This window comes from Theobroma cacao, chromosome 1 (genome assembly GCF_000208745.1).
Source record: "Theobroma cacao cultivar B97-61/B2 chromosome 1, Criollo_cocoa_genome_V2, whole genome shotgun sequence".
In the NCBI taxonomy this organism is placed as follows: domain Eukaryota; kingdom Viridiplantae; phylum Streptophyta; class Magnoliopsida; order Malvales; family Malvaceae; genus Theobroma; species Theobroma cacao.
The window spans coordinates 34,730,219-34,753,048 of NC_030850.1; the positions used below are offsets into that span (position 1 = coordinate 34,730,219).

The following is a 22,830-nucleotide window of genomic DNA, read 5'->3' on the forward strand; positions in this document are numbered from 1 at the left end:
TTCTGAAAAGCTGCTAGTCCACGCTCTAGAATATAAACATAAAGTTGAGTTGCTTAGAGAGTAATTGGTGGGTGGAACATTATGATAAAGTAAAATACCGAAAAAACAAAAAAAAAGAGGTGCATTAAAACCAAATACATCCAAATTGCCTGCCAAATTCTGATCAGCAGTGGTAGGGATTTCAACATGATTCTGCATACTTAACTACCACCAAGTGGCAGATTCTGTCACCTATGGAGTTACAGAAGTAATGAGGTCTTTTCAGAAAATTGAAAATGCAAATGCGATGTACCAAACAAAAGCCAACATTAGGACTCCTATCCGATGCTTTTATTTATTGAAAATAACAAAGATGAGCACATGCACCAACAGAAACAAGACATAAATTTCTTGTACAAGGTACAACCTTAAAAACAATTCCACCATCATCAGACTAAAAAAAGGCAGTACCATACCATATGTTAACTAAATCAAAAGCACGACTCATCTAAAACTCTCTCCTACTATCCTGTTAATGTTTCAGGACTATGAAATTTGAGAAACCAATAGACGCATTCAAGGCTTTACACACATACAGCACCAACTAAAAGTGTTCCACCAACACCAACTACTTTTTAGAATGCGCACCCATGTGCATGGACAAACACCTTGAATGACCAGCTTCATTAACCCTAACAAACATGCAAATAATTGCACATCATCAATTTTTGCAATATATAAATAGCAAGAGATGAAATAATAGAACATTGCAAACATTAGAAAAAGATAACAAAGAAATCACTCCATACATGTATAGTAAAACGGGACATGAATATAGTTGCTCACCATTGTTACCACCTTAGACTAAACAGGAAACATCCACCATAAATCACCGGCAGTAAATAGCCTGATCAATATGAGGAGGAATTTGCTTTATTTCAGTCCCAAGTTCTTGTTCAATCCTATACCTGTTAGAGAAGACCATATAACACTTCAATGAATCAAAAGAACCTCAATGTAAATATATTATAAGTCATTTTAAAGAATCAGAAGAACCTCAATGTATATAAACAAGCTATAGTGTCAAAAAAGGAAGAGATATTGTGACATATAACATACAAGTTAAAGCGGTCCTCATAAGTGATCAAATTCACAGCTAAACCAAGATGGCCAAACCTTCCTGATCGACCAACCTGCCCATTAAGTGAATATCCATGATAAGTACAAAAAATAAAAAGATAAAGATGTTGCAACTTGCAAGTGAGATAATATCATAACCAACATACCCTGTGAAGATATGTTTCTGAGTTCTTGGGAAAGTCAAAGTTAATAACAACATTCACAGCTTGGATATCTATTCCCCTTGTAAAAAGATCTGCAGCAAGCATAAGTACATCGTTAGGAGATTATTCTACATATAAGAATCATAGAATGCTTAAGAAGAATAAAGCCGTTTTCTGCACTGGCATAGGGAAAAAATTTTAATGAAACAAAAAAATGAGTATGTTGATTGAAAGAAATACTATGCCCCCCTTAAGACTGAAAAATAAAAAATCAAATCAAAGCTTCAATAATATAGCTCAACAAGTACCATATATATTGACAATTTAATATAGCTCAAATTGTAGAGCACAGTAAACATGATAAGCAGCGGTGGGTTTAGATAGTAGGTATTAGAGAAATTAGCTATGGTGTCTAGCAAAACAAAGAAAATGAAAATGAAAAATAAAATGCCTAAAACATAAAAGACAGCAAAAGAAAGTCCAAGAAACCATATAGGCTGAACACCATTTGGTTTATTTGATAAGTAATCAAATAGCACAATAGTTCATATCCCAAAAACACACAGCATGGCACACATACCAGTACAAACAAGGTTCCTGCATGCACCATTGCGGAAATCATGAAATACTCTGTTACGATGATCCTGAAGCATCTTAGCATGGATATAAAAGCAAGAGTAGCCAAGTTCTGTAATTTTCTTGGCCAACAGTTCCACACGATTAACTGAGTTGCAGAAAATGATTGATTGATTTATTTGAAGCTGGAGACAGAAAAAAAACATCACATCTCATCCAAAGAAAGAGGAAAAGAGAGAAAACTAGATAAAAGTTGATATAAGATCAAACCTTAGAGAAAAGAGTATTTAGGCAGTGGACTTTCTGTCTTTCTTCCACAAAAGCATAATATTGTGTAATACCTTTCAGAGTAAGCTCATCCATTAGATTAATAATATAAGGTTTATGTAGGTATCTGTCTTTAAAGTCCTTAACAGTAACAGGAAATGTGGCTGAAAACATCAAAATTTGACGATTTGCTGGAAGAAAACGTATCAGCTGCTCTACAGAAGGTTGGAACTCTGGAGACAAAAGCTTATCTGCCTGAAAGAAACCAAAACACAAAACATCAGATTTTGCAGATCTGAAGTTAAAATCAAGCAGACAACAGAAAGTGTCTTGCCTCCTTTTTGCAGAAACTTTTTAAGAATTATTATGCCAATGATTCACTCACTCTTCGGAATTCTAGCTCCAAAACTAACATTCATACAAAAGATCAAAGGGTAATATAAGAATAGAAGATAATAGTGCTCAGTCTTTAGTTATGGACATTTTACAGAACAATAGATATGGGGATTCAAGGTACCTAATGTAGTGAGTACGCAAAATGAAAACTTGACGACATAACCAACTTCAGTAACTACATATACCATATATCAGTTAAATTTTCCAAAGAAAAAGATAGCATAATGGGATTCAGCCTTAACTTACAAATAAGAATTAAGTATTTCCAATTAGATTTAAATTCTTTAAGCAAAGGTATAATCAATTATGCAGACAACAGCTAAAATCTGGATCTTTGGAGTGAAACCAGTAAACTGTAAAAACGAGATAAACAGGATTAATACTTTCTCTGCCAGTTCAATCGATGGCAAATAGTTTGCAAATGTATTCTCAGGAGATCACAACCTAACCCCCCATCCCACCCAACTGAAAAAGACACAAGAAAGTAACCATTATTCCATCATAATCACTGTTCACCAAGATAAAATATATATATATATATATTTTTTTTTCTTCCTCCATGTTTATCCAATATATTTCAACTTCATCAAATATTCTCATGTTAAACTTACAAAGGACAACAGATCAAACTGAAAGATGAATACAGAGAAACTACCGAATAATTACCTCATCCATGATAAGCATTGAACAATCTTTCAAAATGCAAACACCCTTTTTGGCAAGGTCTAGAATTCTGCCAGGGGTTCCAACCAGTAAATGGACTGGTTGATACAATCGCATGATATCATCCTTGAGACTGGTACCTCCAGTTGTGACCATGACTTGAATTTGTAAATGTTTCCCAAGCTCCTTACACACTTGTGATGTCTGAAGAGCCAGTTCTCGGGTTGGAACAAGTATAACAACTGAGCAGAAAGACATACATTGAGTAAAACAAGAAACCCCCACAGATAATATAAGTAAAACCAAAGTCCAGCAGAGGCATTGATAATTTCTTTGTGACAAACTTCACATCATATAATAGAGAAGTCACATATGAAATTGACTCATATCTCAAATTAAGCCAAGAAAGTTTCAAGTAAAGAACTTAATTAGGGCAGGTTTCTGAAAGAGAAGTAAAAGTTTATGCCTGGACTGACACAAAAAGTTGAACCTATTTGCAAGAAGGAAGACATAATGCACTTTTTCAGGAAATGGTGCAGAACTTTGACCTTCACTCAACGGTGTCCATCCATGCCAATGCCCATAATTCAAATTTCAGTTAAAAAAATGCAGCAAATGCCATTCATGCAATCTTTTCCACTATCTGATTGACATGCAGATCACGCAACTAAAATAATAAATAATTGAAATGGCAAAGCTATCCTACTAGCAGTACCCATTACCATTGAACTGGGCCTATAATTGCTACAAACAGATACAACAAAAAAATAAGTCAATAGATGGAGAATTAACCTTGAATAACATTGTTATCTTGGTCAATTTTTTCCAAGGCAGGAATGCAAAACGCAGCTGTCTTCCCAGTTCCATTTTTGGCTCTAGCAAGAATATCACTTCCAGTTAAAGCAATAGGAATACTCTCTTCCTGAATGGGAGATGGTCTTTCAAAACCCTTCTCATATATTCCCATAAGAAGTTCACGTTTCAGAAAATAGTCCTCAAATTCATTTCCTTTAGTAGCTGTGACATCCTGGAAACAATTAACTAGGCAGATCACTACATAAACATGTCATTAAAAGATATGGAAACATCTCCAAATACCCATGGAATCACTATCATGCCCTCTCACGAGATATATGTCATAAAAATAAGATGATGCACTACCAAAAATGAAGTAATGCAGGCCTAAAAATAGCACTCAGATGTGCAAGTTCAAGCCAGAAGGCCTCAACATCAGAGAACTAGCTATCACTGTTCACATATTAAAAACTTTGAAAACTGTCCATGTATAATTGTATATCATAGGATACCAGGAATTAATAAAGAGTAATCCACCTGCATTACCAGAATTACAAAAGTAAGATCACAATTTGTCCTTTGGACCACCCATGAACAGATTAAATGGTAAAAATTGGGATCATTATAGTATCCTCAAGAGATTCAACAGATGTCCAAAATAGCTGCTTTAACAAATCCTTCTAAGTATGAATCAACCATTCTAATCCCTATCTTCTTGCTATTATGGTCTTTAAGCAGAAATGATGATAATTCATGAGAGCACCTGAAACTACTTTATCAAAGTCCCATCCAAGGCAAGGAGAAGAATTTTTATCATTTCAATATATAAAACCTATGCTGCAATTGCCTTCTTAACATAACTGACAAAAGCATAGCCTTCAAGAAATGTTTAAAATGATAGTTTTGCTAAACAATACCCTGCACAAGGAAGTAGTACTTCAACACTACATGATTAAAATATCATTAACAAGCATACCTCTGTTTTGTAGCGTGTATCTGGTGGCGGTATCTTTAGCCTTGCCTTCCAATCTTGTGAGCTGAATAAGGAAAAGAAAAGGGTAAATAACTGTAAGACCATACTCAACAAACCTGATATGTTTGTTAGTAGGAAAGGCAGGGCAAGAAATTCAATTTGTAAAAAATCACATGAAGATTAAGTCTCAAACTATAGCATCTACAAGGAAACTCCGCGACTAACTGTCATAGAAAATGTTACAATTTAAGAAACAAAGAAGTAAAAAGTAAGCACAAATGTAGTACATAAACTTCCATTCCCTCATCCAGTCCTTTCTCACTGTTCTCCAAACTTTCCTAACTAATGGTGAGTTCGGGACTAAATCAAACCCTAGCACTAATAATTTTATCATTTTATATGTAAAATACTCTATTGTTCAAGATATATCAAGAGAAATAACACCACGAAATACAAATAAAAATAGATTTAGTCATAAATACAAATAACAACAGCAACAAGAAGAAATGAAAGGAAACCTTGAGTCAACAGCTTCGGATTGAACGGTCTTCTCGACCTCATCGACGACACTGGAGTCATTGCCGCCGGGCAACTGGTTTCGCCTGAGCCACTGTTGTTGCTGTTGATGCTGTTGATGCTGTTGTTGCTGGTGATGTTGTTGCTGTTGGTGATGTTGAAACTGCTGGTGATTCTGCACCAAATTCCTCTGCACGTAGTGCTGTTGCAGCGGCCTCGACTGAAAACTAGGGTTCGCGTTCACTCCGCCGCCCCGGCCAACGCCGATCCCCGGTGGATACCGCCCTCTACTATTCATATCACAACCCTAAACTCCAAAAAAAAAAAACCCAAGATTCGAAACCCTACAAAAACCGAAATCTGTACACAACTACAAAAAAGAAGGGGAAAAAATTCAAAGACTAGGGTTTCTTGCAAAAAGGTAACGCCGTAAATAGTGGCAAAGCAGAGGGCCCTCAAAGAAAAGAACGAAAGAAAGAAGCTAGGGTTTGTTAATTCAAAAAAAGAAGGAAGGTTAGATCGTAAATTAGGTTGAAAACTGAGGGTGCTTCTGCACGGATCCGTTGAAGGGAAGAAAAAAATGAAAGGATTTTTGAAGAGAAATGAAATGATTTTGTTGGTTTGAGGGTTTTTTTGATTTTGGTGGCACAGAAGGAAGTTAGAAAGAAGAGTGGAGAAGAGAAACGGGTTGATTCATAGTCGTTTCTGGGCTTAGCGGAGAAAATGGAGCTTTATTTTTTACGGTTTCGTCCTTAGGGCGTCCGGATTGCTGAGTTTTTCCCTTTTTCTAATTTTGATGCATGGCCCGCTTTTCTTTTTTTTTTTTATATTGCCCACAACAACTACCCGACTTTTTTTTTCTTTTATTGGGTTACTTTCTGTTTTTTTTTTTTTTTAATTATCTATTTAAAAATTTTATATATTTTACTTTAAATAAATTTTTATAAATAATAATTAATTAATCGTTGTTAGCCAATATATTTTTTGTTATTTTTATAAACATTAATATGATATTAATAAAAATAATAAAAAATATCATATAATTATATTATAATATTATATTCACATGTTATGTTATTATTTATTATAATACATCAAAGTATCTTATCATTATTATGTGGTAAAAAATAATAAGTTGTGTTTTTACTATCAATAATTAATCAATGTTAATTATAAAAATATATTTGATTTAAAATAAAAATATAAAAATTTAATTAAATGTAATAAAAATAATAAATTATTTAAATATTTAAAAAAAATTTAAGTATAATCCTTTTTTTTTCTTTTTTATAGTCTTAGAGAAAAGACTATTAACTCTATAATAAACATTGTAGATTTTAATAATTCAAAGTTTATATATATATATATAATTTGCATGGATTTTTTCCATTTTAAAATTTTAATATGTGAAATTTACTAAGCGTGTAGAGGAAAATGCTCTAAAAGACTTGCAAGACTACTTTTGTGCTTTTTTACATATTGAACTAAATTTTATAAAAGAAAAGAAAAAAATGGTGAATTTAATAAATAAAGTACTGAAAAAAGAAAGAAAGCTTAGCAGGGAAGGTGCTTGGTAAGCAAGGAGTCAGGACAAGGTGGGAAAGCTCAAGCATAAGCAGGCATTATCTTTTGGGAATTATTAGTGCATTATTATCACCAATTATGAAAAACTTAAAGGGAGTTTAGTGTAATTTGAATCAATCAAAAGGGAAGGAAAAAACTGAACCATGATTGAATGCTTTTTGGGGTTGTAGCTGTAGGACCAGAGAAAATCAAATTGTTGCTTTCTTTTTCTGTTTTCTAGTACATAACCTCTTTGTTTTCTTTATCTGCTGGGACTGGAAAAAGTAAAACAAAACAATACATATAAAGTTGTACTGCCATAGGCTACAAAACAAGAGGATGAAGCAAAGCCAATGTCTATAGTAATCTACCTGCTTGTTGGTGCATACAAAATGGGAAATCTTTGTTTGTGTGAAGTACCCTTTTTCTTCTTCATTTTGTTTTGGGAAAGATATCTAACACTGGATGTTCTATTTTGGTGCATAAAAATGGAAAAATGGGCTCATTTGTGAGGAATGCAAGTCACAGTCAAGAGGCATAGATAACAATCTTCACTGGTAGTGGAGCTTAGTTTGTTTGGGTGTAGTGAGGGTTTGGATGAGAGCTCTAGACCGAAGCATAGTAAGTTGCTTTTCTACCAAGAAAAAGATAACCTTCCATGGGTTAACGGTTCTCCTCCATCATACTGTAAGGTCTTCATGATAACACCATATATCATTGGACAATGTGTCTAATTTCATCAAGGACAAAGGATAGTGGTTTTAATGAAAAAAACTCATTGTATACTTCGAATTGCAACATACATACTTTGTATGTGTAAGATGCTGTACATCACCACCTGCCGTTTTCAGCAGCAACCTTGTCATCGGTTGCTACTTCCAAGGATGATGCAAATTCTGTTCTCAACTTCTCAACCTTCTGTTTTAGTGCCGTGTTATCCAAGGCAGCAAGAATCCCCTCCTTGATCTCTGTTTCAAGTTCTTCTGCTTTTTGTGAACTGGAGCCTTTAGCCATCTCTGCCTTCAACTCCTCAATTTTGCCACGAAGACCTGCTACATCAATTATCCTTTCAATCTCTCCACCGATCTCTTTGTTCACATTTACAATCTTCTCTTGTATTTCTGGAGGTGCAGCTGTGACCTCTCTCTTTCTCACTCCAACAATCTCCAAGTTAGCTGACTTCAAAACTTCCATTAGTTCTTTCTTAGCTTTTACTGCCTCTGCCACCAAATCCTTGTCCAGTGGGTCACCTTTCGACAATCCTTCCTGAGCATTTTCCAATTGCTCCAACTTTGCCTTGACCTCTGCCGGAATCTTCTGATTAATCTCAGTTTTCAGTTTCTCACTTTTCTCTTTCAGCTCAACAAGTCTGCTAACCATGCTTAGCTTTTCAAGCTTTTGCTTTAAGCCAAGATAGGCCCCTGGCCGTGACAAATTTTGTTTAAATTCATGCATCAGTTTATCCACCTTCTCCTTTAAATTGCGATTAAGGTGCTGATTAGCAGGAGCTCTGGATAATTCCAACTTCAGTGATTCAAGCTTCTCTTGCAAGCCCATTGAAATGAATGCCCTGGTAACCTCCTTGTCAACATCCTGCTTAAGTTTTTCTATTGCTTGGTCTGTAATTGGATCTGAAGGTACCTTTGCCTCCAAAATCTTCTTCTTTATCCTCTCAAGATCTGATTCTATATCAGCAGCTTTCAGCATGCTGGCATCAGAAGGCTTCATGTTGTGTTTTCTTTCAGGTTCCACTGGCTTACCTTCTTGGAAACCTCCAATTGACCGAAATTTGAGCATTCGGTGGCGAAGCAACTCTTCTGTATCCATTTTTGTTAATTCCTACGTTCATTTCAATATCACTGTAAGTGGCCAATGACTTGGAAATCAACAGAAGCAAAAGAACAAGAAAGAATAGTGGCCAAATCAACTTTGCAACAGAAACATTGGAAGAGTAACTTCTTCAAGTAGTGCACAAAAGAAATTCAAATGTAAAAGCAGGCTATTTTTTTAAGAAATCATGTTGCATCAAACACCATTTTATGGCAGAATCTCGCAATACTGTCCAGAAGTAATTGCAACAAATTCTGCTTACTTTTAAAGTTCCCTCTAGAGCAACGGTTAAAGGAGGAAATAAAAAAAAAAACGATTTTCATTAAGAAATGGCTGCTGTTGTAATGGACATAAACACATAAATAAACTTGGGTGCCAATTTTTTTCAGTTATTACAACCTCGAAGGTTTACAAAGATATACCGAACTTTAAAACCACTATAGACGTTCAGTATGCAAATTTCTTTCCCTCTATCTGCACCTAGATTTGTTAACATCACTTACCTCCATGGCCTGAGTGATTGCAAGTTTAATTTGTTGGGAAGTCCATACAGGATCAGCATGTGCACCTCCAAGAGGTTCCTATAAATCAAAGCAAATATGACAACACGGGTAAAAAAAGAACTCCTATTGTGATGGACAGCCATTGTCAAATCCACTGGGTTGGAATGCTCAAGTAACAGGAAGAGCAACATGATAAACCTTCAGAGGTTGAAGGTGCTTACAGGGATGATGCCATCAGCAATTTTGCGCTTGTAATGTTCTTGAGCTGTTATCCTCAGTTTTTCAGCTGCCTATAAAAGTAGTGAAACATCAGTCCTGACATAATTATGGTTCTAATTTCAATCATCAACTTGAATCACTTACCTTAGGAGCTGCTTGAGAAGATTTCCACAGTATAGCAGCACATGCTTCAGGACTGATTAGAAAATCAGAGTCAAAAGAAACATGTATTTCAGACTTCATCTATAAAAGAAATACTGCTTAGAAGGATCGGAATATAGCATGGAAACAACACCTCTAAGAGGTGTTAATATATCTATAGCCAGTCAAAGGTGAACTTGAGAAACAGTCATTGTACAATACCATGTAGAACTATGAGAAGTGGGGCAATAAGCTGATGTTCCTGTTGATTTATAAAGATCAGTGACCGAAGAAAAACTAAAAACTCAAATTAACTAAGGCTCAATTTCTTTGATGCTTTTGCTTTTTGCAGTCTTTAGTTTTCTTTTCATTTTTTTTTAATTTTTTGCTTTTTCCTTTCTATTCATTTTTTGCAAAAAAAAGCTAAAATATCAACCAAACGGAGCCTAAGGAAATTGACATGTAAAAACCTTTCTAAACTCGGAAGGCATTAGTTATATTTCACTTAATAATTTATGTATCATAATCTTCAGTTAAAGTTGTACTTTCCAAGTGATATTACTGAGATAAGGAGGAAAAGGAAGGAACTAGTCTCACCTTGCAACATACAGAACAGAGTTCTCAAGCATAAACAATTTATTGGGGCAAGCAATGGCCAGCGCCCCTCCAGAACCACCCTCACCAACAACAACAGTTACAATTGGCACTTTAAGGCCAAACATGGTCCTCAGGTTATGGGCAATTGCTTCCCCCTGTTAGGGTAAAACAAAAAATGGGCCATATTATTATATGAACTTGGTGTTTCAGAATTCAGTGCAGGTAATATCACAATTTTAAATGTCAGAAGACAGTTTGTACACACACTTGACCAAGTTCCTCTGATTTGAGATCAGCGAAGGCCCCAGGAGTGTCAACAAATGTAATAATAGGAAGACCATGATGATCAGCATACTTCATCATTCGCAAAGCCTTCCGATAGCTGTTTGCAAACAGAGTTCCATATGAGTATTTGTTTACAAATCAATCATAACAGAGAAGATTTAAAACTATTTAAAGCAGGCTTTCTGAAATAATTAGAGGTTATGATCACATCTCTGTTGCCCCTACATCTTTAATGAAGTAAGAAAAATTAAGAAAATGCCAGGACAATTTTAGATATCAAATAAACATGATTTACTTGATCAGGAAAGGTGTCAATTCTGATATTTAGTCTCTTCATTTAAATTTTTAAAAGATCTCATTGGAAGACATGACATCTAATGCAAGCTGAATCTTCAAATTACTTATTCAAGTAAAAGATCCTTGAAAAGTACCCATGGGGAGTTGGCATTGCAAAATTGCGTAAAATGTTCTCCTTTGTGTTCCTACCTTTCTGATGGCCTATAAACATGTAGCTCTTACCATCCATGCTGCCTATACCAGTTACCATAGCTGGATCATCATAGCCTGCACGATCTCCATGGAGTTCCACCCACTATAAGATAGTAAAAGAATAAGAGAGTAAGAAAGTAGCTTCATATGCTTTTAGAATTGAAACATATAAAGGTTATGCACTATTAAAATACCTTCTCTGTGATATTTAATATATGATCAAGAACTGTTGGTCTATTGGGATGTCGAGCAATGGTCAGGCGTTGAATGGGTGTCAAATGTGTGTATAAATCTTTCAGTGCCTGATGTTTAGAACACAGAAAAAGTTACAGATATGTCAATAAGAATGTCAATGAAAAGTAAATGGGGACTTGAAATTTTAGTGAGAATATTTAAGCAACCAACAGAAGCCTATGCAAAGAGTACTTAGGAACGCATCAGCAGTTTTCTCATTGTTACAACTCATAAGCTAGGACAACTAAATTCATGCCTACGTTTTGACAAAAGAAGTTTGAAAACTACCAGAAATCTTTAGTATTACAGCAATTAACATAAAATTCTGAAATTTACCACCCAAAATGAATGAAAAAATTAACTATACCAGTGATGAACATGAAAACAAATTCTGACATAATGGGGAACAGAACGTATTAGATTAACCTGTTGATACTTGTTTTCCAAAGCTCCAATTTGATCAGTAAAATCCAGACCAGTTTCATCAGCCATTCTACATACCTGCCCAAAAAGTATAGTGAACAAAATAACAAAACATATAAGGAAGGCTTTATGTCTCGGTTTTGTGCCTTATGAACACCTAAAACGTCATGGTATAAGGAAAAGAAAATTGCTCCATTTTAAGATCACAAACAAAACTAACATTATATTGACATAACATGATACATAGAAAAATTCTCTGGAAGGGGTCTTCACTCTTCATGAATCCTCATCATATAGCTTTATACAAATAATGAGTTTTTTAAGAACATGAACAGGAACATTAGGAATGGTTTAAATCTCTTCAAATAAGTGACGACTATATCAAATGGCAACCAATGAAAAGCAACTCACCTCAATAATCTTTTGCTCAAGATCAACCAGTGGCTTCTCGAATGGTAGAGTCACCGGTTTTGGTTTCTCATCCAAAGGCTTGAAGTAAGACAGGTAAGTTAAGTGTCCATCCGTGATATTCGGATCAATATCATCAGGCCAGGGGTAATCATACTTCTTCCCTCTCTTGACTTTTGCAATAACACGAAACTTCTTCCCATTGTCATTCCTAGAACCTTTTAAAGCTTTTGACCAATACCCATTTGCTCTTCTAAATGATCTAATAAGCAATTCACTAGCCAAAAAGTCCTTCCCGAAATATGAGTTCGACCCGAATTCAAACCTTCGATCTTCACATCCTCTTCCCCTTCCACAATTTCCAGCTACTAATGATATGGTAGCCATCTCAATGATCCAACTCACTTCATACAAATCCAAATATTGCTAATCTAACATTAATTCTTCATGTAACAATGATACATTCTTTCTACTTGAATGCCTGCTAACAAAGTTGATTAAAAAAATAAAAATTCAACTTCCTTTCAGATATTCTAATTCACCCTGTCAAAACACAAAGACTCTAATGCCAAGGAAGAAAATGACTTCTAACATTAATTTAGCTTACTTTCTTCAGTTACTTAATCCTTTGAAGAGTATAATCTACCAACAGCAATAACAACAAAAGATAAGTAAAATGCTCAAACAATTAATAAAAAACCATGCTACTTATAGAAAGTCCAAGTAAACAAATTCTTACATACAAGCAAAGGAAAAGCTTCATTTTTTATCCAAAATTAGAAACAGAAAAGTAAAAAAAAAAAAAAAGATTACCAGAATGTTGTTGAGAAGAAGCTGCTGGTGCTTACAAATTTGGGTTTCAGGAGAATGAAGAAGAACTGAAGAAACGTGTTAAGAATGAAGAAGGGCCGGAACCAACGGTCGAGATGTTCCCCTGCTTCAACGAAGAAAACCGTTTCCAATAAAAAAATATTAAAAGCAAGCTTACAACTGGGATTTTCTGTCGACAAGTAGTAAACAGGGGACGTGTGTTTCACGGGAGAGTTGTAAAGGAATTGATGTGGTTGGACGGTGCGTGGCAAGTGCTGGAAGTGAAGGTGAAGTTGACAGTGGTAATCCACGTTGAGGATAACGATCAACTACCACCAAGGTCCAAAGGGCACTCATGCACGTGGCGCGTCAATTTTCGACCTTAAGCCATAATCAATCTCCTTATCCGTTTGCTGATTTATTACTTTCCCGTCATGATCTGTCCCAAAATCTATAACATATATAATTTCAAGACCCAAAATTAACTTCATATTTAGCCACGTTTTTATTCTCATCAACTGTCACGTGAAAAGTTATAATTTTTGTAATATATTTAAAAAGAAAAATTGACCAGTGGAGGACAGAGAGAGTGAAAGAGAAAAGGCATTGAAGCAAAGAGAGAGAAAGAAAAGGCCGCAAAGAGATCAGAGTTTATGGTTGAAGCAAAGAGGGCGATTGCAAAGAGGGCCGTGTGTTGCACACGGGTCATACTCTAGTAGTAATTAAAATCTTAAGAAAATAAATTGACATAATAATTTGGTCTAGTAATTTTGAATTTAAGGTGAAAAATGAATTTGGGCTTTGGATGAAAAACAATGAGGCTTGAAAATGCAATGGGCTTCATGTGAAAATGGCTGCAAAAAAGCACTCAAATCGAACCCATTTGATGCTAAAATGAAAAACACTAGTACATCATTAATCTTCATATATAATATTTAATAACCCTGATGTTGTTATCTAAACTCTAATTAAGAAACTACTCAGTTTGACTAGAGGAAGGGCTATAGTCTGGAATCTGGAGAAGGAAACTTGGAGGTGACTGATGAGACAATTTCATAACTGTTAGCTTCCTCTTGAACAAAGGCAATTTTCTGAATTGGTTTGTTTTGTGCATAATCAGCTAATTTTCCAACAAAAATCAATGGAGAAGCAGAGCTGTGGTGAGATTTATAACTGCATGATCAAGCAGGTTGGTGTAGTTCGCTTTGACTCGATTTATCAATTTCTATAGTGAACGAGCATAGCAGGTTTCCCGATGATGAATAGTTGAATTTGTTGAACTGCAGAGAACCAATCGTCAAAGAAGAAAAGACAAAGTTTACATTGGTTGTGGAGCTGGGTTTGGAGGTGACAGGCCAATGGCGGCTCTGAAGTTGCTTAACAGAGTCAAAGAGCTGGATTATATTGTTCTTGAATGTTTAGCAGAACGTACCCTTGCTGAGCGGTACCGGGCTATGGTGTCTGGTGGTGATGGCTATGATTCTAATAGTATGTTAACATTGGTGTCAATCGTTTTGAGTTGTAACGAATATCTTTATTGTTGGTTTTTCTCTAATGTTTTTACTGCTGTTAATTTTTCAGTTTCAGAGTGGATGTCTTTGCTACTACCTTTGGCTGTGGAAAGGGGAACTTGTATTATTACCAACATGGGTGCAAGTATGGAATTTGAAGACAAAGATTAAAATGTTATGTTGTCTGCTAAATTTCACAAAATGCTTTGCCTTGATGTTTCATTTAATCTATGATCTTTTCCTTTCATTTTGGCCATATCATTTGGTTCATTTCTGAATAGTGGATCCACTTGGTGCTCAAGAGAAGGTTTTAGAAATAGCCAGCAGCCTAGGGCTCAATGTGTCTGTTGCTGTGGCTCATGAGGTCTTTGTTAATGAGTCAGGTATGCTTGGCCAGTTGGCCGCTTCTAAATTTATATTAGTCTTGTATGAGCTAGTGAGGTATGATCTTTATTTTAGGAAATACAGTCTGTGTATATATTGAGTGCAATGCAGATCTTTTTGCTTCATTGCGTTTAGCTACATTCTGTGACTCCAAATGCAAAGATCTATTTTCCATTATTCAGGTTCAGGACCCTTGTCTGAGAAGCCAGTTGTCATGGACGGTGTAAGAACCTGGTATTCCTTGCCTGTACCATTCACTGGTCTTCTTTTTTATATCTGCAATTGTTCTCTTGCTTCCTTATAGTTTTAGATTTCTTTTGCCTTTTAGATTTTGATCTATGGACGTGTAAAATGATATGTGGTTAGGTTTTCATCAGCATTTGCATTTTCCCATCTTTAGTCATGGAAATTACGGAGGAATGCAAACCTTGACTCCAGCTTTGTTTAATCTCAGAAGGGTATTAGCACATATCTGGGAGCTGCTCCAATAGTTGAATGTTTGGAAAGATACCAACCAAATGTTATAATTGCTTCAAGGGTTGCTGATGCTGCACTATTCTTAGCACCAATGGTATGAAAACCTATCCTTTCTTTTCATTACTCTGCTTTAGCTGTTTCCTTTTGGACTCTTGGTATAATTCTCTAGGCTTTCATGACTTTAAACATCAAATTAGTTTTACTTATCTGCCATTATGATTCTCTACATTAATTATCATAATTATATTTGACAGCATGAATAGATGAAGTGCTGCTTTTTTGTTGGCTATGCTATGATTTTGCATTATGAAATTTAATCAGAATGATCTCACTGGTATTTGATTAGGTTTATGAACTGGGCTGGAATTGGGATGATTTGGAGCTATTAGCACAGGGATCTCTGGCTGGCCATCTTCTAGAGTGTGGTTGTCAACTCACAGGGGGATACTTCATGCATCCAGGTGAATTAGGCTTTGTTTGTCTCGATAATAACACAGTAATAGGTCAATTAAAATGGAGAATTCAGATTTACTCAGTTTCAATATGCTGCATTTTCTCTAATTTAGCGGACAAGCATAGAAACTTGTCGTTCTCACATCTGCTGGATCTATCACTGCCATATGCTGAAATTTCGTTCAGTGGGGAAGTATGTGTCATGAAGGCAGAAGGTAGTGGTGGGGTTTTAAATTTCAGTACATGTGCTGAACAACTACTTTATGAAGTTGGGGATCCAAGTGCTTATATTACACCTGATGTTGTAAGTCAAAATGCATTTTTTTGGAAATTTTACCTGCAATTGCAATGAAAGGGAAAATTAAACAAAAATATGCATCTTGTAAATGCAGGTAATTGATTTTCAGGGTGTCTCATTCCAGCCATTAACTAGCTCTAAAGTTCTCTGTATTGGTGCAAAGCCTTCTGCTCATCCTGTACCTGATAAACTTTTGCAGTTGGTTCCAAAGGTAACCTTCTATTCTAAAGGTGATGTTTAAGCTTATGAGAGCTTTTTCCTTAGTTTCAATTGTTCAGTAGATGGCTTGTAAGTTCAGTCTAGCAGATTTGGGGTTTTGTGTGCTCTATAGATTCTTAGTGCCATGCGTTAAGCATAACTTGATTATCCACTTTTTTTATCTACGTGTTTTGGGGTGTGCTTGCCTGTGTGTATTTGGGCACAGATGTCCGGAGGTTTGAGAGAGATAAACGGCAGATCAACACTTTTTGATGATTAATCTGATCTTACATGGTAATACTTGAAATGATGGTAAAATTTTAAATATTAGTTTGCTTTCTTTTCCTATCTATTTTGACTTAGTAGGATTCTTATTTTGGTAATCTTATGTAATGATCTCTAGCATTCTATATTGAAAGTTGTAACACAGGTAAGATGAGGTACCATTTCTTAAGTTGTCTAAACTATCATGCTTGACAACTTTGTGTAAGGCAAAGATTTGCCAAATTCAATGTGCTGATATGTTGACTAAGCTAATATGACCTGACTGAGAAATTTTTCTTTGCTCATCGTAAATGCTTAATTGTTGTGTATTTCAGTATTTCACTGAAGCATGTCTTCTCTCTTTACAATATGACTGAGGAAATTCCCTCTCTACTCCTGGTTGCAGTCCCCCCCACCCCCAAGTTATTACAAGTATTTTCTAATCAGAGACATTACCCCAGTGGGTTTAATGTCTTCAAATAGTTTAATTTGTATTCCTTATAAGTTCAAATTCATCTTGTTTCCAGGATTGTGGATGGAAAGGATGGGGTGAGATATCGTATGGAGGATATGAATGTGTTAAACGTGCTAAAGCTGCTGAATTTCTGGTAGCACTGATGTAAAAACTGGTGGTTTATTTCATTTTTTGACTCGAGATGACATTCTTTGAAATAGATCCTTGTCTGTAAAAGCGTTCAAAATACTTTGCTCACTGATTCCATTCGACTTTTAATATCCCTTTTCTTTCTTCATATTTTAGGTTAGGTCATGGATGGAAGAGGTATTTCCTGGTGTCAGTTGCTGTGTTCTTTCTTATATAATTGGACTTGATAGCTTGAAAGCTACCAGCATTGATAACTATTCATCAACATGGAAGGCAAGTGAAGATATTAGACTACGCATGGATGGATTGTTCCAGGAGAAGAAACATGCAGAGCAACTTGTTAAAGAGTTTACTGCATTATATACAAATGGACCAGCCAGTGGTGGTGGTATCAGGTATATTTTCTTCTAATCTTATGTCTATTTTATCTACTGTAAACGTGTATAAATTTACATGATCATGCATGTTATGTATGAACTCTTGACAAGAAGAAAACTGAAAGATTCTAATGCAAACAATTAACTGCACATAATTCATGTGTAAAGTTCTGGTTCTAATTTTTATGAATTGCTCACTTTTAGTCTTGTTTGTCATGTATAAGAATCTAGTTGCAGTGTTATGCACGCATCTTACAGTTGTTTATACTTTAGAACTCTCCTTAAAGCAACCATGTACTACTTTCTTCCTTGGCCCAATGATCTTTGTGCCTAACCTACAACTTTTTTGTTAATTATCTAATGCAGCACTGGCCTCAAGAAGGAGATTGTTCTGGAAAAGCAATTGGTATCTCCCACTACCTTCCTTCCGTTTAAGTAATTTCTTAGTCCATGAAATAATTTATGTTGAAATGGAAACTGTAATTAAGCCAACCTCTCAATTTCAGACTATTGAATTCACTAGTTTTTGGATATGCTTTTTCTATGATAATCTTGTGTAGTATGCGAAGTACTTTGTTCTAATACACTACAATTTCTTCCCCCAACCTTTATTTTTGGATTCAAGTTTATATCCTATAATTGTTAAGTTTAAGATACATCTGTTATTGTCTTATTTAACACATAAACTATCAGCATTACATAGCACAAAAAATTTCTTAACAAATATGTATTACTTTGGTTTTCCATTTAGATTGGACGTGAACATATTTTCTGGCGGATAGCAGCAAAGCAAACAGAAGTCAGTGAATCAAAATGTCAGAAACATGTCTTTCGAGATGTTATGAAGGACTGCGTTTTGCATGAACCCACATTGCCACCATTCCCAGAAGAAGATATTCACAATTCTTCATCACCAGAAATTGGCCTCTCTGCTACTCAGTCTAGGCAAAAGATTCCGCTATATAGTGTAGCCCATAGTAGGGCTGGAGATAAAGGAAACGACTTGAATTTCTCCATCATCCCATATGTTGTGCAGGATGTGGAGAGGCTGAAGATTATCATAACACCCCAGTGGGTAAAGGGTGTGGTCTCAGTCCTCCTGGATTCATCTCCAAAAGCCATTGATGAGACAGAGAAATGGATGGATGAACATGTTAAGGTAGAAATATACGAAGTCAAAGGAATTCATTCTTTAAATGTTGTGGTCCGGAACATTTTAGATGGTGGTGTCAACTGCTCCCGGAGGATTGATCGGCATGGCAAGACCATCTCAGATCTTATATTGTGCCAGCATGTGGTGTTACCTTCATGATTTTCCATTTTCCATTTCCATGCTCAAAAGTTGTGACTATCATAACAATTGTTATGTGAAGCTTCATTCGCATATGAATTGAACACCACTTGTTAATAAAATTTGTGCAGGAAGTAGGCTTCATGCCATGGAAACTTGTGAATAAAAGTTGGCTTTCTGAGTATTTGGGTTTTCATGTGAGTTAGCCGCATTATGAAAAAGTCTAAGCTGATCAATATGCACTATTTCAGTCAAATCCAGGTTGCAAAGGACCTGGAAACAATTTCAATATATATTATCACGCCATGCAGTTTGTATCGATTACATAAATAAGCCAATCCAAAACAAAATATGAATAATCAGGACAAGAAATTCAACTTTGATGAGATGGTCTGCCACCCAATCAAACTATTGCAAAAACTCTAAAGAAAAGAAAGAAAAAATGATCGTGGTGGGAATCATAAGAACCAGGGTATGTTTTAATTTTTAAGATTGCTCTTCGGAGGGCTCTTCATCAGCCGCAGCTTCCTCAGCCTCAGCTTGATTTTCAGCAGGCTCGTTAGATGCAGAGGAGTTATTTCTCTTGTGTGAAGCAGCCTGCAGAACGTGGTTGTAGTTTCCTTTCTCCATGAAAAGCTGAGCAAAATGGTGCTTGCAGTAGAGGACCCCGTTCAGAGCAGCATAAGAAGAGTGTGTCAGATGACACCCACCATGAGCACACCTGAAGCAATTTTTGTGGTAACATTCCCCTTCCATCGTCACCTGCCCCAACGATGTGAAACCAATATTGTTACAGAAATTTCTGACCAATTAACAAGAGGAAATTAATGGTAGACTGTACTGTTCAATTTACGAACCTTCTCCAATGGGTACACTGTCTTCTGGCAAGCGGCACACTTGTCTTGGGTTCCACAGAACAAGGATGAGACTTTGCTGGGAGTCCTAGACTGCAACAGATCACAGAAAACTTTTTGTCATGATCATAGGAAAAAGAAAAAGTATCTTGGTCCATTTTAATTGTATTAAAATCTGTATATTCGACTGGATGTTCCTGTTAAGAGTCCGGGAATGTCTCGACAGAAATATTGTGACTGAAATCTCTCTTTATTTCCCTGTCTTTCCCTGTCTCCATCACCGGAAGAGAACCTACAGTTAAAGTAGTTTTGCCTAGGCTAGAAGCTGTATTTGTTAGTTGTTGTTTTGGCTCAGAATGGAAACTAAAATGCTGTATGAAACCGATCAAGTATAAAACATATAAAAGCAAGGAAAACATACCAGCTCATTTTGCCTTTCAGACTTTACTGCAAAAGTGATCATCAAAGAAATTAATGTCGTTAGCCTTAGCCATACAGCCAGAGATATATCATCTCCAAATTTCGTAACAAGAAAAAGGGACAAGATGGGTCTTACCTGTGTGGAAATTCTTGCTGAAATTGCCAGATTCCTTGAATAGTTGCTCGAAATGAGGCTTGCAGTACAGGACTCCATCCATGGAGGAGTAGGTGCTCATCTGTGAAGGACACAATAAACATGTTCATTAGTTGAACAAATGATCTACACCAGGTAATCATTTCATGCCAACCTGACAAACCTTACAATTTAGAAGAGGGAAGAAAAGTTTGAAGAAATTGGACATACCACAAGGTTCCCCTTGCAATGGCTGCATTTGAAGCAGGTTTTATGGTAAGGCACTCCTTCAAGAGACAACATATCCACAACATGGACAGTCCTATCACAAGCCTTGCACTTGTCCAAAGTCCCCGTGAATGCCATTTCTTTTTTGCTTCTCTCTGGACTGGGAAAAACTCTTGGAAGAGGTAGAGTTTGCAAACGAAACAGGGTCCGAGGAACAGGGAAAATGTTGGACAAGAAAGCAGCTTGCCCGTTGTCGGTTACCCCAGACAAAATGAGAGCAGATAAAAGTCCCTTCTTCTGTTTATAAAAACAGTATATATATCAGATTATAACGGACTTGTGCCTTCTCTTGCGATGAGGTAAATTTGATAGTGCTGGGCTGGTGATTGGCCGGACACGTGATTGGAGATCCCATTATTATGTGGGAAATTTGGAATGTTGATGTCCTGAATGTGGATGGAATTCCATTGAACTGGAGAGAAAGAAGGTCTGCGCCTTTTGACCTCTTCAAGGGGAAATTTGGATGAACAAAAAGGGTAGCCAACTATTTTTGGCTAATTAATTAGACTTGGTGTTAGTGGTGGTGGTCATGTTGTGAGCATATCGCATTGATAATGACCCAAGATTCGTATAGAATCAGACAATCGAAATCAGTAAGCTAAATGGATGAGGCAGCCATGTGATTCCAACTCACTACTAGCACGAATGTACCTATGCATGCATATTTGACAGGATTTCTATCATTCAATTGAAGTAAAGTACAATAGAAAGTTGAAGTGAGATAATATGACAACTTAATAGAGAAATGGTCGATTTATATTTGGTTCTTAAACAGTGCCACACGATAAAGAAGTTCAGAGAAACAAGCAATAATTATTTGTTTAAGTGAATAGATTTAACCATAAAAATATTGTAAAATTATTACACATACAAAATTAATTTGAGGTGTTTTAAGAGAGGCTTAAAAACAAAACCATTTAAGCAATTACTAAGATTGGGCCCAATTCTTGACCTTAACTGCTTCAGATTTTGATCCAAGACATTAGCCCACTTAAATGCAGCCTTATTATAGCCTTAGTAACAAACTAACAACCAAATTTTAACTACTTTTCCCGTCATTCTGGAATTCTACATACAAAGCATACCTAAACTGCGATGCTTTTACATCACCAATGCAATTAAATTCATAATTTCTAGTCCTAGTGGGACTGTAAAGTGTTTATGACTTCGTGTTTTAAGAGGATTAAGAGTCTTTCTGTCATGTAAAAGAAGAGGAGGATAAAGTCACCACCGAAATCATTAATTAATTCTTCCTACAGAGGAATTATTATATCTAAAAAACTTATCAAAACACTTCAAAATGTCTTATTTTAAAATAATATTTTTAATCCTTTGACTTTTTATACCGTTAGTTAATCGTTAAAAAAATTAGATAAAATATTATTTAAATATTTTAAGACATAAATACTCTTTATATTGTCTTTTTTTAAAAAAAAATCTACTCATCCTTTCCTTAAAAACCTTAATAAAAAAAAATCTCAAAAATTTTGATTTGAAGGTCTAGAAATTTTAAGTTGTATTTACCTTGAAAACTACAAACTTCTTTCTTAAGGTAAAATCTATTGTTATTAAATTATTTATTTCTCTAACAGTTTGAATTTTTTTTTTCATTGAAAAGAATGTATTAAAATTATTTTTTTCAATAATCCATTTTCTCAAGGTATAAGCTTCCAATTCTGTCGTTAAACCAGAGAAGCTTTCCCTTTTTGTTGACCCTTTTGTCACTCGACCGTCAAGTGCCCCCGGCCTTGACATCTTGGCAGCTTGCACTCTTGTGAAGTCACTCGCTGAGCTGAAAGGTCAAAGTTCACTCAACTTCCATGGCCTGCCCACATGTTGTAGCTGTAGCAGACTACGTCAAATCATTTCACACTACTTGGTAAGCGACTCCAATCATGACCACAGGTAAAAGATAGAACATGGGGGACGGAGATCTCCCCTCGACGACCAAACCGATCTTCCGATAAAACCGATTGAGGTAATCGGTGTCTCAACCAGAAACGATTAATCGGTTATTTTGGGTTGAAAACCGATAGTGACGGATAGTCCTGCCTGTATCTTGGTAGTGTAAAAGCAGTGCGGCAGTGCCAAAGCCAGAAAGCAAGGGCCTTAGACCCATTTTTTCATAAACTTTATAATTTTATAATAATATAATTAATTAAATTAAAATATATAATAAAATATTTACTTATTTTCTATGTTTAATAAGTATTTATTTTCTCTTACTTTTCACATCTTATTAATTCTTAATTATTTATCTTATTTTTTAATAAAAATATATAAAAATCAAGATAATTAATAAAATGACAAATTCTTTCATTTTCAATT

General features: G+C 35.6%; 4 protein-coding genes across 6 annotated transcripts; 1 reads left to right on the forward strand and 3 right to left on the reverse strand.

Annotated features, from left to right (window-relative positions):
* Positions 290-6,232, reverse strand: LOC18614173 (DEAD-box ATP-dependent RNA helicase 8). The gene is made up of 10 exons (XM_018124670.1): positions 5,451-6,232; positions 4,936-4,996; positions 3,957-4,191; positions 3,168-3,406; positions 2,109-2,360; positions 1,843-2,023; positions 1,266-1,354; positions 1,099-1,172; positions 826-947; positions 290-671 (listed from the first exon to the last, which is right to left on the reverse strand). The coding sequence occupies exons 1-9, from the start codon at positions 5,744-5,746 to the stop codon at positions 869-871; spliced, it is 1,506 nt and encodes a 501-aa protein (XP_017980159.1). The 5' UTR covers positions 5,747-6,232; the 3' UTR covers positions 290-671; positions 826-868.
* LOC18614175 (acetyl-coenzyme A carboxylase carboxyl transferase subunit alpha, chloroplastic) lies at positions 7,206-13,323 on the reverse strand. 2 transcript variants are annotated; one of them, XM_018114005.1, is made up of 11 exons: positions 12,954-13,323; positions 12,144-12,624; positions 11,736-11,810; positions 11,270-11,377; positions 11,018-11,178; positions 10,569-10,683; positions 10,302-10,456; positions 9,708-9,759; positions 9,566-9,634; positions 9,345-9,422; positions 7,206-8,850 (listed from the first exon to the last, which is right to left on the reverse strand). In XM_018114005.1, the coding sequence occupies exons 2-11, from the start codon at positions 12,525-12,527 to the stop codon at positions 7,843-7,845; spliced, it is 2,205 nt and encodes a 734-aa protein (XP_017969494.1). In that variant the 5' UTR covers positions 12,528-12,624; positions 12,954-13,323; the 3' UTR covers positions 7,206-7,842. The 2 variants fall into 2 exon arrangements, with proteins under 2 accessions (XP_017969494.1, XP_007051863.2); XM_007051801.2 differs by having other exon boundaries at positions 12,144-12,621; positions 12,954-13,322.
* LOC18614176 lies at positions 13,914-18,991 on the forward strand. 2 transcript variants are annotated; one of them, XM_007051803.2, is made up of 14 exons: positions 13,914-13,992; positions 14,071-14,139; positions 14,237-14,438; positions 14,532-14,606; positions 14,743-14,844; positions 15,028-15,068; positions 15,300-15,416; positions 15,669-15,783; positions 15,889-16,079; positions 16,168-16,284; positions 17,063-17,143; positions 17,296-17,534; positions 17,883-17,922; positions 18,268-18,991. In XM_007051803.2, the coding sequence occupies exons 2-14, from the start codon at positions 14,092-14,094 to the stop codon at positions 18,826-18,828; spliced, it is 1,929 nt and encodes a 642-aa protein (XP_007051865.1). In that variant the 5' UTR covers positions 13,914-13,992; positions 14,071-14,091; the 3' UTR covers positions 18,829-18,991. The 2 variants fall into 2 exon arrangements, with proteins under 2 accessions (XP_007051865.1, XP_017969521.1); XM_018114032.1 differs by having other exon boundaries at positions 15,303-15,416.
* On the reverse strand, positions 19,053-20,944 carry LOC18614177 (LIM domain-containing protein PLIM2b). Its single transcript, XM_018114033.1, has 5 exons — positions 20,446-20,944; positions 20,218-20,317; positions 20,083-20,108; positions 19,665-19,754; positions 19,053-19,569 (listed from the first exon to the last, which is right to left on the reverse strand). The coding sequence occupies exons 1-5, from the start codon at positions 20,578-20,580 to the stop codon at positions 19,294-19,296; spliced, it is 627 nt and encodes a 208-aa protein (XP_017969522.1). The 5' UTR covers positions 20,581-20,944; the 3' UTR covers positions 19,053-19,293.

Excerpts from the sequence above, each read along its gene's own strand:
- LOC18614177 (XM_018114033.1), bottom strand. The coding sequence starts at position 20,580 with ATGGCATTCACGGGGACTTTGGACAAGTGCAAGGCTTGTGATAGGACT. Across the intron at positions 20,318-20,445 it reads ATTGCAAGGGGAACCTTGTG|ATGAGCACCTACTCCTCCAT; the intron begins GTATGTCCAATT and ends TGTCCTTCACAG. Across the intron at positions 19,570-19,664 it reads CAGTGTACCCATTGGAGAAG|GTGACGATGGAAGGGGAATG; the intron begins GTTCGTAAATTG and ends TCGTTGGGGCAG.
- LOC18614175 (XM_018114005.1), bottom strand. The coding sequence starts at position 12,527 with ATGGCTACCATATCATTAGTAGCTGGAAATTGTGGAAGGGGAAGAGGA. Across the intron at positions 9,635-9,707 it reads CTTCTCAAGCAGCTCCTAAG|GCAGCTGAAAAACTGAGGAT; the intron begins GTAAGTGATTCA and ends CTACTTTTATAG. Across the intron at positions 8,851-9,344 it reads CAATCACTCAGGCCATGGAG|GAATTAACAAAAATGGATAC; the intron begins GTAAGTGATGTT and ends AAATGAACGTAG.
- LOC18614176 (XM_007051803.2), top strand. The coding sequence starts at position 14,092 with ATGGAGAAGCAGAGCTGTGGTGAGATTTATAACTGCATGATCAAGCAG. Across the intron at positions 14,607-14,742 it reads TATTACCAACATGGGTGCAA|TGGATCCACTTGGTGCTCAA; the intron begins GTATGGAATTTG and ends ATTTCTGAATAG. Across the intron at positions 17,923-18,267 it reads TTGTTCTGGAAAAGCAATTG|ATTGGACGTGAACATATTTT; the intron begins GTATCTCCCACT and ends TTTTCCATTTAG.
- LOC18614173 (XM_018124670.1), bottom strand. The coding sequence starts at position 5,746 with ATGAATAGTAGAGGGCGGTATCCACCGGGGATCGGCGTTGGCCGGGGC. Across the intron at positions 3,407-3,956 it reads AGATAACAATGTTATTCAAG|TTGTTATACTTGTTCCAACC; the intron begins GTTAATTCTCCA and ends CTTTCTGCTCAG. Across the intron at positions 1,355-1,842 it reads CAGGAACCTTGTTTGTACTG|ATCTTTTTACAAGGGGAATA; the intron begins GTATGTGTGCCA and ends TGCTTGCTGCAG.